A 14,699-nucleotide genomic window follows, 5' to 3' on the forward strand; every position below is an offset into this window, starting at 1 on the left:
CGATAAATCAATGGTTGATATTAAAAGAAAACCAACTTTCTATCATCCTTATCATTATCTTCATCATCTATTTTTTTTTTATATTGGCGCCAATTTTAAGTGAAATCTTTTTATCCCAATTCTCAAGAGGTGAAGGAGTTTTTTTCTTGTGTGTTATCATCCTACTGAATAACATGAAAAGTGATGATGGTGAAAGAGGGTGAGAGAGGATGAAGGATAAAGATGATAACTTTGATCATAATGGAACAAAATTTATCATCATCAGTAACTCCCACTAACTCCCAGTGACACTCCTTTGCCACTAAATTGTAACATTCATATTGCTCATCATCCATTGTTATTGTTATTAGTATTAATAGTAACTCGTAACTGGAACTGTTATCATCCTCATCATTATCATCTTATCATTATGATGATGATGATGTTAAAAATGGTTTATCTATGTAATTTCATTTTCCACCAGGCAGCTTAATACAATATCATCATCATCATCATCATCTTCCTAATGGGTGGTGGGTGAAATGATTGCATTTCCACTTCCTCCTTGATTTTCAATATAATGGAAGTGGAAAATTTTTCTCCAATTCTTTGTATCAGATTTTCTCTCTCTTGTCGCTTTTTGGCCTCGGTGGGGAGAGATAGAGACTCGAATTTGCCCACCGGGTAAAAAGTAAAATATTGTCACCATTTCTTGATTTTGTCAATCCATTTATCATCCTTTATCTTCATCATCATCGGTACATTTAAATGATTTATTTCATTAGAAAAAAAAGTTTTGCTAAAAGTTTTTCTCTATTCAATTTTCCTCTCCATCCATTTGTGATTTACTAATTGTTTACACCTTGATTGTGATTACAGGTTTATCAATGCTAGAAGACGTATTGTCCAACCAATGATTGATCAATCTAATAGAGCCGGTGAGTAGTTTGCTGATAATTAGTTGATTAGTTGATGAACTTTTTTTGTTTTGATTTTCCATTTTGTTAATTTGTTTCTCTGTTGTTGTTTCCGTTTCCCTTTTCAGATTTGGGAGGTGGTATTCCTGGTGCTGGTCCTGGTTATAATCCAGACGGAACCATGAGATATATGATGGATGGTTCCCAGCAATTTACACCACCAGGTAATTTATAAATCTAATGAAATAATTTTCCAATAGAAAAATAAATCAGTTGCTTTTTAACTCAAAAGCGAAAACCTCAAAATCATATTACCTAACAACACAGTCTCACTCACAATTTAACACACTCTCACTTATATATAACCACAACCCCACCGCCACCGCCACCTCCACTTCCACTTCCACTTCCACCTTCACCTTATCCTTTTCCTAATCCTCCACCTTCCACCCTCTTCAATGCAGAAACCTTCTTCTCATCTTCATCATCAATCTAATCCAATCTGAACATCATGATGATGATGTCGGTGGCCATTCCTTAAATCACCAATCATCTCCCAATTTTTTTTTCTCTTTCTTTTTTTCTTTATTTATTTCTTACCCTTCTCTGTCTCTCTCATCATCATCTTCACCACCACCATACAACACATACACACTTATATATATAATAGGCCACCCACATCCCGCCATGATGATGGGCCATGGACCTATGGGACACCCTGGACTACCTCCTCAAAGCTCACCTTATGATGGAAGCTCAGGTCAACACTTTATGGACATTCATGCCAGTTAATCGTAAACAAAATGTCGTGTAAATCAATCACTTCCCTTCTCTCTCTCTCTCTCTCTCTCTCTTCTCTATTTCTTCTCACCCACCACCACCTCCAGAAAACACTCCCACTTCAATTTCTTCTCCCTCTTTCTCATGATAGAAAAGCTTATTCGGTGGGTGGATAGAAAAAAGGAAGAAAATTCTGGTTCTACCTTGATTATCTCTCCATCTTCCATCTCTCCCTAACTCTATCTTCTCATCATTCTCTCTCTCTCTCTCTTCTTCGGCAATCAAATAATATTACAATTTATTGTATCACAATCTTTTCTCTATCTTCCTCATCTTCCTCTCTCTTTCCCTCTCTCGCTCTCTCTATTATATTATATTAAATGAAAACACAATTTGATTCACAATTTATTGTAACAACAAACAAGCAAATCAACAACAAAACAAACAATTAAACCAACAATTTAAACTCTCTCGTTTAAACACAACAACAAATTATTAATAAAAATAACTCTCATTTAAAACTAATCCAAAAATTGTTCAATTTACTTTTTAAATTCGCGATTATCATTTTTTCATTTAATCCAAAAATCTATTATCATCAGAGTACAAGGATCACCTTGCAACTGAATAGATATCAAGATGATAATGATGAGGATGAAGATGATGATGATGATGCTATTGTTAAGATTGAATTGATCATCAGAATGATGATAATCATCATCTTCTCAATAAACTTCCTTGTTATTCAAACGCTTCTATCGTAATTGAATATAAAATAATCTCAGAATTCGAGCTCTAAGAAACATCCTTATCTTCATCATCTTCATCTCTCTCTCTCTCTTCATTCAAGGAAGATGATAATTTCCTATTCTCTCTCAGTCTCTTCACTGATCATCTTCATCATCACCATTGAACAATTTAAGAATCAATTGATTTCTCAATACAATTGGAATTCAATTGTTAGAAAAGAAGAAATTTTTTTCTCTAAAAGTTTTCAATTCTCTTGATCGTTTCTCTTTCAAACTTTCTAATTGTAACAATTTAGTTAATTGTTGGAAGATTTCATCTCGTTTTCTTCAGCTAATTTCATATCATATTCTTTACCTTGTTTATCTATGGTTTTAATTGTTCATTTCTACTAATTGTTGTTACAGCTTTGGGAACAATTAACTAACACTGTTGGTGCCGTTTCTACGTAGTTAACAGTTTATGATTACAATTGATTGATTTGTTTCTTGTTTAATTATCATTAATAAGGGAAATACACACAATTAAACATAATTAACTGAACGATACTGTTTTTTGTTTCTTCAACCAATTATCATGATAACAATTAACAACTGGTTTTAATGTCTATTGTTTCAATCAATCTGTAGATTGATCAACAACAATCAACATCATCATCATCATCATCATCATAGTATTTAACTTTGATCATGTTGATAAATTAAATGACAGGTCAAGTTAATCATCTTAATTGTATTAGTATATTAATACAACTCAACTTGTATATTTATAACAATGAACATAATTAACAGCAGTTTAAAATAATCTGATGATAAACTCAATATGTTCATCAAATTAAATTATAATTAATAATACCAAATAGATCACATTTGATGAAAAGGTAATTAACTTAATTATTTTCTTTCATCAACAATTAGAATATGTAATAATAATAATAATGATGATGAAAAGCAACAAGAGAAAATTTTTTCTTCGTGTTTCTTTCAATGTTAATTATGAATTTGTAATGTTAATTGTTAATAGGGAATAGATTATCATTGAAGCAAATTAACACTTCATTATTAAATGGAAGATAATGATTAGTGATTAGTGTGATTGAGATGTTTTGATGAATGAACAATTTGATCAACATCATTTTTGACTTTCTAGTGATTAGTTGAATTGGTGAGTGAATCTGTATTCCAATTGTAGGTTTGATTTGTCTCCTTAATTGTGATCATCTTCTTGGGCTCTTCTTTTTTCAGGATCATTCTGATATTTACAAACTATTACAGATTATTTTTTGTTCTGTTGCTGTTTTTTTTTCTTCATCTTTTTCATCCTCATCATTCTCATCTCTCTCTCTCTCTCTCTCTCTCTCTCTCTCTTTTTCTCTAATAGATCCCAATAGGATAATAATATTACTATTATTATTATCTGAAAAACTTTTATCCAGACTCAACATTCATTTTACTCTCTCTCTCTCTCATGTTTACTCACTCTCATCTTCCACCTCCTGCTCATCCTCATCCACTCTCTTTCTCTGTCCTCTGTTTTCTTCATCTTCACCCACCACCACCGCTGCTACTTCCACCTCCTTTTCTGCTTCTTTTTCCATCTTCATCCTTTCTCATTTTCTTCGATTCCATAAAATGGCGGACTTTTTTTTCCTCCTTCGTGTTCATTTTCCTTCATGGAAACTGTTTTTTTTTCTTCCTCCTCGTTTCTTCTTTATGATTCTCCTTTTCTCTCTCTGTGTGTCTCTTTTTTCTCCTTCATCTTTATCATCCATAAGCTTGTTCTTTGCTTTTTGCTTCAACTGATTAGTTTGTAGTTTGCTCTTTTTTTTTGTTCTTTTCTTTTAGCTCTCCTTTGACTTGAATTTACTTTTTCCTATTCTTTGGGTGGTGAAGATTGGTGAGATTCTTTTTTGTTCTTTCCATTGAATTATTGTAGAAATGAATGTCAGAATTTTCTTCTTTCTCCCTATCTTTCCACTCTTCCGATATACTGTTTGTTGTTGATGATGATGGTTGGTACAGATTTAGAGTTAACAACATCTTTAATTAACTTTACTTTTGCTGTAAGAGAGAAGTGAAAGAGAGAAATGGAAAATAAAAGTAAAACATTCACAGAGAGAGAGAGATAGAAAGAGTAAAAGCAAAGTAACAACTCTCTAGATGATCAACCAAAATTACTAAGATTAGCACAAAATTACAATTATCCTGTAAATTTAACCATTGAAAACATCATGAATAAGATCAATGGTTGAGTAAAATTTTTCATTCGATTGTTCAATGGAAAACAAAATACCTTTTCAATAGACAAGAAAATTCCTTAATCAAAGCTCTGGGATAGGGTTAGTTGAACCAACAACATGGGAAGATAAGTGAATGATAGAAATGACCTCCAAATTATTCCAAATCCTATCAACTAGATTCCATGGTAAAGTGAACCTACACCAACATAAGGATAGAATAGAATAGAGGAAAAAAAAGAATCAAAAAAGAAAATTAAATTAATTCTAAAATAATTAACCATTAGTCTAGAAAATTAATTTCTTGTCATCGAGAATACAAAATAAAAAGAGTCAATAACATTTTCGTATCATACCTTTGACCTTCTTACTTGAATAAACTGACAATAGTCTATCAGTGGAAACTAAGCAAGCGAAAGAGATAATTTAATTAATTGTAATTAGATTTACTAATTAACTTAAATATTAACAAATTAACCAAATTAATCAAGAAAAAATTTCCAACAAAATTGAAATTCAGCTGAGAATAGACACTTACGCCATCTGGTGCGTCCGAATAGATGTTACATTTTTTTTCTTTTCGAGGTAAGTGGCGCCATCTCTTGGGATATTAAGTAACTTTTAAAGAGATAATCAAATTTTTTTGTCAATCAATTTAATTACTTTTTTTTCAACTGACAATTTAAATGAAACATTTTGAAGATTTTACAAATTAACAGGTTAACAATTAAGAATATCATTTACAGTAAATGAGCTAAATTTCTTTGAAACATATAATCCAATAGGTTGAATCCTTTTCGTTTCAATTGAACTTTTACCACAACAATTAACTAATGATGATTTAATTTCGTTTAAATTGAAGTGATTATTTAAGCAACTATTAAGATTAGGTATGGTAGTAGATGGAACCGAATTAGAGATTAAATTGTTGTTGTTAACTGTCAATTCTGCTGTCGTTGTTGTTGAAAGTGAATTACTTAGTTGGAAACAATTAGTTAATTGTTGTTGTTGTTGTTGATAATCAATTGTAACTGAATCTTTTAAATCATTTATGAAACATTTTCTCCGTCTAATTAACGATCTCATTGATTCATTGTAATGATTATCCTTTTCATCATTGATCACAATTGATGATTGAGTTAATTGTTGTTGTCGCTTTTGATTTAACATTTCATTTCTTAACAATCGTTGAAGTGATCTTAATTGTCGCTGGTAAGACTTTTTCTGTTTAATTAAAGTTTCCTCAGTTAATTGGGTTGTTTTCCTCGATCCTTTAAATTGTTCAAAACGTGACCGATGATTAGAATTATAATTGCTCGATCTAATTAGATCACAATTAAACCGATCAGTTGATTGTCGAGAAACTTGATGTCTAAAAAGCGGAAGAAGAAAAAATTGAATCATTTTAATGGCAATTAAAAGTTAATCAAGATAAAAGAGACAATCTTGACAATCAATTCAATGGAAGAAAATGAAAACTGACCTTCGTAAGGCCACTTGAGCGGCCATTACTTTTTGCCGTTCGAGTACAAGTAAACAATTGGGGCAATTACATTCTCGCCAACGGCAATACTTTTTGTGGCCTTTGAGACAAGAAACGACACCATGGTTTCGACATCGAGCACATTTTGGAGTTCGAAGTAGTCTTTTAGAACTAGAACTATTCGAACTTGAAGCTGAACTAACCGAATGATTAACAGAACAATTAATAGATGATGAAGATGAAGATTCTAAATCAGATTGAGATTTCATGGTAACACTAAAGGAGAAAAAGATCGAAATTGTGAAACATCAACTTTTTAGTTCGAAGACAATTTATGTTCTAATCAGAACCTTTTACCAAAGTTTCTGAGAGAGGAAGACAAGTGAAGATGATGATGATGATGAGAGCGAAAAGATGAAAACAAAGAGCATCTTTGATGAAGAGATGATGAGAAAAGATGATAACGAAAGTGAGCCGAAAGTTTTTTAAATTGTTTTGGCTACAATTTTTAAACGAACTTCATCTTCCTCATCCTCATCCTCATCTTCATCTTCATCCTCATCCTCGTCTTCATCATCATCTTACTTCATGGAAGATCATCTTCTCTATTCTCTTTTTTTCTCTACCTTGATTGTCATAATTTTAGAAACATATGAACACGAGATCAACAATTAACTTGGTCCTCTCATTTTCCTCCTTGAGTCTCGAGACACAATTAAGATTGTTAATCGCAATTGTAATCATATTTCATTAACTGATCTTAAGTCAATGAGCAAGAAAGATGATTATCTTCATCATCATCATCAACAGGCTCATTGATCACAGTTACAATTAGCTATAAATTTAAATTGTTCTCGTTTTTTTTTCTCGTTGTAATAACCATTATGATCATTACAATTGTGATTAAATTCACTTTTGTCATTAAGGTTTTAAATTACATTTTCACTTTAAATTGCTCATCAAAATGCCACCCAAATCAGATGATAATTATAACAATACAATAATCACTGGATTAACTTAATCCTCAAGATAATCCAGAACAATGAAAACACTGCAAGACTTTAATTGTCAAGATAATCTGTTTGCCTTCAACTGTTATTAATAATTCCAACAAGTTATCCAACTATATGCATACTAATCATACCCACTTATTGATTGTTACAATATATGATCAATTGTCTCTTGATTGTTGAACGTAATCAAAATTAATCATTTCCATTACATCAACTCTTGAATTCATCAAATGAAACCTGAACCTTTCATTAGATTGTACATAAGTTTGTCCCTTTGTTGTTGTTCCTGTTGGCTAATTGTAAATCATATTAATCAGTAAAATTTATTAATTGTTACTGTTGAAACAATTAAATATAATTATCTTGATTATCAAGCGAGTGTTAAATAACAGTAAACAATTTTGTCTCAATGAAAAGGTTTCCTTAGTTTCTTGTCATCTTCCCGTGATGATGATGATCAACTCGAGGTAGAAGATGATGAAGATGAAGATGATAATGATGATGAGGATGAAGATGATGATGGTGATGGTGATGTTCATGATTAAGATGATGAGGAGGATGAGGATGGAGATGATTATCTTTCTGGTTGTTTGGTGATCCGTCAACAATTATGTTTGTTGTTGCCTCTCATTAGTTGAAAACAAAGGTGTTAATTGTTAGTTGATTGTCCCAATACCAACATTGTTAGTCTAGGTTATGATCAACTGGATTAACTGATTATCATCACCCAACTTTTGCCAGATAATTGTGTTAATTGCAAAAATCAAATTGTCAACACTTAATAATAAAGTAATATTCAAATGGTTTGAACAATTTGACATTTTCATTCAAATTAATTGTTACACTTTTTTTTCACAATTAATTAATTTGTTTTTTTTCTCGGTAATAAAAAAACTCAATCTACAATTGAAGCTTTTATATTAATTTAATTAGAATTAAAATTTTATATAATTAGCAGTAATGTTATTTAATTAATAGTTTGCTCATTTGGTTTTTGCTTTGTTTTGGTTTTTTTTGTTACAATTAACTAACCTATTGAATTAACAAATTACAATCGTATTACAGGATTAATTAATTGTTAATTAAACTCTGTAAAAGATGATTGAAACAATTTTAGTAACAATTAAATATTTTTCTTCAATTGGTAATATTTATAATTGTTTACATGGTTTTCTTAATTGTTTTTGTTGTTAGTTAGAGATGGTCAATTATTTAATCAGGCATTTTAAATTGCATTTGATTAATTGTTGACTTTTTTGGTTCCATTTAATTAGTTTAATAACTATTGCTCCTTCACTTTATCCACAATTAAAGGTAAATTGTTTCATCATGTTCGTTATAAGTTTCCGATAATTAATCAATTGTCAGAATCCATTTTCCAAATGTGGAAATTGTGTTAAGGTGAAGAAGAAGCAAAAAGGTAAATCATTTGAAATAAATGATTGCAATTAGTTAATTAAATATTTAGATAAATAAATTATGTAAGTGACCATAGAATTGGAAGAATGGTAATTGTCCAAAAAGATAATTTAAGATTTGATGAGTTATTACAACCATCAGTCGAACAGGTTAATATACAACCGGCCAAAGTTTCGCGATTAAATTTAAATGTACCACATTGATTATCCATGTTTTCAATTGAACAAGTACGAATTACCAATTCCTCATTAGTTGCACCTAAATTGTGATTAACGAGAAGAGAAATTAATAGTAAATGAAAGATGAATGAAGATAGAAAGATTCAAGTTTCGTAACTACTGACCACTTCGTCCTTTCACTTTGACACAAAAACTTGCCGGAAATTGACCAATGTGTCTTTCCTTTCCGATCTTACAATGTTGAATGTAGGTGACATTTGCCGGGTGAAAGGGGTCATGACAAGGTGAATGAGTTAAGTTACGACTTGAGCAGCTAAAACAGCTAATACCATAGGCTTTGGGAAGAGAGAGAGAGAGAGAGAGAGAGAACAATCAATTAATTGTGTTGACAATCAAAATGAAAAACATTTAAAAACGATTGACAAGACTAATCAATATTAGTCCTTTTCCCTTATTCTCATCAATATATTTATGCTTTGTTGGTCAATCGTTTGTTGTATTAATAATATTGTTGATTGTTGACTATAAATTGGTGTATGTGTGTGTCTATAGATAATCACCTAATTGTAATTGATTAAGGAAGATGGTGGAGATGATGATGATCGAGATGGTAATGGCATAATTAGACCAATTGTAAACATTATTTAAGTAATTTAATCTTGGAAGACCCATGAAGCTGCAAAGAGTAAGAAAAATTGCTCAATTAATCACTAATTGTTATTAGAATTGTAAGTCTTACCTTATAGTTGCATTAATTTTATTGTATATATTTAACAATTAGAAATCTTTTTCCAGGTTAACCTGCTGATTATCAAGGTAGAAAATGAATTAACAGTGAAAAAGTAAACAAGGTTAGATTTCTGGTCATCAGCTGAAAATATTAAGATGTTGAAAAAATGGGAGTGAAGGTGAATTGATTTTCCATAGTTAATTGTTGACGAGACAATGAGATTAATTGATTATTTACCTTGATTTTTGCTGAGTCGTGGCGAAAATCATTCCAATAGCTTTAAATTCATTGAATTGAATTTATATCAATATGAATATCTCACTGATTTTGTTTTTCTTTAAAAAGGGAAAATCAGATTAATGGTGATGAACAATTTCAATTAGGGTTTTAGAGGAAAAAGTTAAATTGTAACAATAATTGCGAGATGGAAAATTAGTTGAATTGCTGATTGAACAGTTAATTTAGATGGTGAAGAGAATATTGAAAACATTGATTAGAAGAGAAAAAGAAAAGGTTAACATTATTACATTTCGAACAATAATAATGAAAGATTCTCATTCTTTCACATCATCAATCGGTTTTTTCTCTCCTTTGATTGGGAAAATAAAGAGAGAGAGGAAAAGGTTTAATTCTTTTCTCCTTTGATTGTGAATCAACTATTCTCAATATTACAAAGGTAATAATCAAATCAGAGAAGAAAAAAATAAAGATTGTCAACCAAGAAGAAAATGATTAACTAACTGCGCATAACATTGTTATCGATTAATTTGGATTCCCAATGGTTTTCATGGTAACGGTGAGAATTTCCTTTGGTTTCCTTTTTTGAATTTTCTGGTTAACAATTTGAATAATTAACTTTCGGTCAATTGATTGATGGACACATAAGAGGCTTGATGATTAACTATAGAAAGAAAAAAAAATATAATCAATGTTAAGTAATTACAATCGATCACATTTTCTCTGTGAGTGTTTGTGATATGTGATTATTAGAAAATCAACTAACCTGATTAAGGAGATTTTCTCAAGTTGATTAATTTCTTTCACTTCTATCACCCTCATGGAGAATTAAATTTTCAACATTGTTTTAGATTATTTTCTTTCCTTTTCTCTTCTTGTTTAGAATTGGAATTAAAGAACAAGAGAAAACCACCAACAATGAATTGTAATTTAAGAAGTACAATTAACATTTTTTTTTTCTCTCTTCTAATTCTCATATTCAGATTTTGGTCCAATTCCAAGATGATGATTCTTCTTGATTGTTGTCGTTGTTATTGTTGTTCTTGATTCTCTTTGTGTTTGTCAACATTATCTTTGTCTGTCTTTTTTTTTCCAATGTTAATTATTGTAATTCCAATATTGTTGCTTTGTCTCTCTCATCAGTTTAACGGTTTTAAATTACTCAATCTAAGGAGTAAATAATACACACCAATGGATAAATTTTCCTTTGCCAAAACAATAGACCATAGACCTCACATTGTACCAATAATTTAGCGAATTGAATATAAATATCTATAAATTTTCCCGAATCACAATCTATTGAGAACAATAAATAATATTCGTTGTCAATTAATCACCAAAACAATTAGAAACAATCAATTTCCAAATAGAGAAAAAAACAAACAAAGAAAAACAGAAAAATGGTTAACATGAATTCACAGGAATATTATTAGAAAACAATAGAAAGAAAATTAAAACAATTATTACGTTGGATTAGAATTAATTGGAATCGCTGAATTAACTAATTTATCCAAAAGAAATTAAATCAATTGATTAACAATAAAAAAAAATAGAAAAGAAAACAAAATGTAAACAAAGAAAATGTTAACCCATTGGTTACTCTTAACAACGACAAATGAGTAACTATTTTTTTCCCTCCAATTTTTTTTTCGCATTAAATTTGTTATTGTTTCTCTTTTTTTATTTTCTAATTGATTTCACTTTAGATTTAATTGTTGATCTATATTCATTTCGTTGCAAGTTAAATCAAACCAAACCCTCTAATTGTTGATGGGGAATATTAATCAAGGTAAACTATTGTTTCTCAATCAATTTAACTATTGGTACATTTTAAAATTCATGCTACTCACACATTATTATGCTTTCTCATTATGATTTATTTGATTCTCTTTTCTTTTTGATTTATAGTTTAACAATTTACAACAGTTAACATTTATTACCTTTTCAATTTTCAATTGTCTTTTCTAATTGTTTGGTTTTTTTTTCACTTCTTTTTATGGGTAAGAATTTTTTTCTATTCTTTCATTTTTGTTGATTGCAAAAGCTAAAAAGATATTCTTCAAGTATCTGTTATCTGGATTCGAAAATGTTCTCACCAAAGCTGTGGAGTCGATACCGATAGTAGATACTAAGTATCTTTATTTTGTTCTTTTTCGTTTTTAATTGTCAACTTGATTTTTGTTCCGTTTTTTTTTAATTGTGACTCTTAATTGTTGTTCTTTTGTTTTTCCTTTGGTGTTGATTAAACTCGATTCAAGTGGACATGATGCTTAGTCGATTTTCTATCATTTTTGAGTGAGTATATTTCGTTGGAATCATTTGTTTATTTTGGTTTCTTTTTCTCTTTTGGTGGAACCGAAAAAATCACTTGTTAATTTTGTTCTTTTTGTTTTGTTCTATTCTTTTTTTTTTCTTCAATTTTTTAGTTGCTCCAAATGGAGAGAGACTGAACAATGTCTCAAGGAAAAGCTAATGTTCCTTGGTTTATTAAATACGCTTCTTCAAGTTATCAGTTTTCTTGTTTTACTCACTGCTTTTGGTGCTTTTCGTTACCTTTGGTATTCTTGTGGACACCTTGTGATTTTACCTCTTTTTCTGGTTTCACTTTACCGGGAATGGGCTGAGGTTCTACGGTACATCAGAGTTTTATTAATAATTGGACAGATAATCATTGGTTTAAATATAATCTATTTCATCTTTGTAATTGGATCTGATCCGGATGGTAAAGAGCCGCTTAGAGGTGCTAATATTTACTCCTTTTTCGCCAACGTTATCAACCTTCCCTGCAAGTTTGTTCTCTCTTCTTTTTGGAACTTCTTTTGGAACAAATGCCGATCGACGAAGAAGAAGCTTAAATTATCAAAAAGAAACCCAAAAATCGAATCAATTTAATGTGTAAATACAAACAACTCTAATGACAGACGAAGACGATACTTATAATGAACGAGCTTTATCCCGACAATGATTACCATTCAATCAACATTAATCAATCTCATCACAAAGGTCATAATCAGTGTCCATCCTCATCTAAATCTATTTGTAAACCCAAATGTTGCCTTAGGTGAAAATCCTCCAAACTTCAAGATTATCAATTTATAACAATTAACTAACCACAAAAAAAAGTTACTCTAAATATCAACAGATGCCAGTAGAGGTCAAGGTTTAAACGTAACAAAAAGTGAATTAATCTTTTCCTCCTCTAGATGTCACTACTTATCCAAACAATTAAATTTAATTGTCAATCAATTTGATCAACAATCAATTGGAAAATCATGACCATCCACTAAAAAGCCACCAAATCAACAATTCAATCCTTTGAACAAGAATGAAAATACTTTTCAATTTGGTAAAACAATCAACTCAACAAGTGGATCCATCATCAATTAACAGCAACTCCAACGACAATTAGTTAACCAATTACATACTAATAATGTTTTATTACTAAATTATCGTGATAATGATTTAACTTTTGTTTTTGGAAAAGACAAAACTTGAAAGTCTGATAATTAAAGGGGAGAAAATTAAATTCTGTTAGAAAACTGTTAGGTCATTGCTACCTCAGTTTTAAGATTTTAATTTAAATTGTTTGTGTGAGAAGAAGACATTTTATTGTCTAATTAACAATTAAGAGAAAGATATTTAAAGATTTAAGATAATCTTCATTTTTCATCTTCATCTCTCTTTTCTTGTTCATGTAACTGACACATTTTCCTCTCTCATCTTCCCATCTTCATCTTCATCTTCATCATCAACATAATCAAGTGACCGGTTAGCCGCAGGTCAGTTAATTGTTGACCTTTTTTCACCAACAATCATAATCATAATGATGACAATTTAATTTGGAAACAAAGTAAATGATGGTGATAATAACCATCATATCTAGTGTCTTATATATGGAAAGGATAATTAAATTAAAAGACAAAAAAGTCAAAATAATCATAATCAAATTAAAGGATGAATTCAGGTTAACTTTTCAATCTTAATTGTTGTAATCATCTCCTTAATCATTATCCCTTATAATTAACATTGACTAATTAACTTTACTAAAAACAAACACAAACTAATCCTATCCAAAGTTTCAACAATTAACCAAATGTTCAAGTTAATAATCAATTTGATTGTTACAAGGGCAGGGCCAGTAAATTGTTGATTCTAATCAACTCAATTGATTAACAGTTAATCATGAATTATGAATATTATTTTGATTAAGATGATTAAACTTTTGTTCACAAGGCGTTTTCCCAATCATACTAATCATCATCAACTTTCATGTTAATCAACAATTTTAAATTGTCTTAAATTACTCACAATTAGAGCCCTAAAAATAGGGACAATTCACCTTGACCACACCTTTGACCCCTGACCTCTCCCCTTGATAACAGTTATCATTATAATGTCATATTAACTTAATGTTGATCATCAGAATTGATTGTGATTAAAATTTTCCCTTAAATAATTAACCCTGTAAACTTAATCCATTTGCAATATGTTTTCATTGTAATAATCGGTTTAATTATCTTGATTAAACTTTCCAAAGGTTAACAATTAGTGATTAAAGTTAACTTTGATTTAGTTAATTTTCCATGTTAATGGTTAATTGTGCAATATGTTTTTCCACAATTTTAATCATGATTGACTTTCCATTTAATTAATGAGATAATTTTAGATTCGCGATAATCAAAGTTAATTGTGGTTTTCATTTTCTCGTTAATTATCATTCGTGTTATAATTTTCCCATTAAATTGTGTTGTCCTTTTTTAAATTATTTGCATGAAAAATTTTAAATTGTTGAAAAACAAATTAATCACAACATTTTAATTAATCTAATGATTAAGTTAACACACCCAAAAGTTTTAGCTCAAACTTTTTAATACCTAACAATTAATTATCATAATCAAAAAGTCTCAACATGATTATCATACTTTTGATTAACAATTAACATAAACAATGAGACAAATTGATGTTAATTGATGACCATT

General features: G+C 29.8%; 3 protein-coding genes and 1 long non-coding RNA gene across 6 annotated transcripts in view; 2 read left to right on the forward strand and 2 right to left on the reverse strand.

Moving 5' to 3' along the window:
* Positions 1–2,201, forward strand: part of LOC128387540 (homeobox protein Meis3-like) — a 67,806-nt gene extending 65,605 nt beyond the window's left edge. For 2 of the 3 annotated variants that reach the window (XM_053346744.1, XM_053346745.1), the window contains exons 6-8: positions 859–917; positions 1,025–1,120; positions 1,567–2,201. In XM_053346744.1, coding sequence (XP_053202719.1) covers positions 859–917; positions 1,025–1,120; positions 1,567–1,688 — 277 coding nt within the window. In that variant the 3' untranslated portion in view covers positions 1,689–2,201. The other variant, XM_053346746.1, reaches the window with a different exon arrangement.
* Positions 2,202–2,573: 372 nt separating this feature from the next.
* Positions 2,574–7,058, reverse strand: LOC128387543 (uncharacterized). The gene is made up of 4 exons (XM_053346749.1): positions 6,143–7,058; positions 5,016–6,031; positions 4,716–4,858; positions 2,574–4,483 (listed from the first exon to the last, which is right to left on the reverse strand). The coding sequence occupies exons 1-2, from the start codon at positions 6,409–6,411 to the stop codon at positions 5,380–5,382; spliced, it is 921 nt and encodes a 306-aa protein (XP_053202724.1). The 5' UTR covers positions 6,412–7,058; the 3' UTR covers positions 2,574–4,483; positions 4,716–4,858; positions 5,016–5,379.
* A 1,048-nt stretch (positions 7,059–8,106) lies between these two features.
* Positions 8,107–9,575, reverse strand: LOC128387547 (uncharacterized). The gene is made up of 4 exons (XM_053346752.1): positions 9,493–9,575; positions 9,314–9,429; positions 8,918–9,088; positions 8,107–8,832 (listed from the first exon to the last, which is right to left on the reverse strand). The coding sequence occupies exons 2-4, from the start codon at positions 9,423–9,425 to the stop codon at positions 8,633–8,635; spliced, it is 483 nt and encodes a 160-aa protein (XP_053202727.1). The 5' UTR covers positions 9,426–9,429; positions 9,493–9,575; the 3' UTR covers positions 8,107–8,632.
* A 2,157-nt stretch (positions 9,576–11,732) lies between these two features.
* LOC128387549 (uncharacterized) lies at positions 11,733–14,268 on the forward strand. Its single transcript, XR_008325094.1, has 2 exons — positions 11,733–12,015; positions 12,147–14,268. It is a non-coding gene; the product is annotated as an uncharacterized LOC128387549 (long non-coding RNA).
* The last annotated feature ends 431 nt before the right edge of the window (positions 14,269–14,699 follow it).

Source organism: Panonychus citri, unplaced genomic scaffold, assembly GCF_014898815.1.
Source record: "Panonychus citri isolate SS breed McGregor unplaced genomic scaffold, ASM1489881v1 Contig00092, whole genome shotgun sequence".
Classification (NCBI taxonomy): Eukaryota; Metazoa; Arthropoda; class Arachnida; order Trombidiformes; family Tetranychidae; genus Panonychus; species Panonychus citri.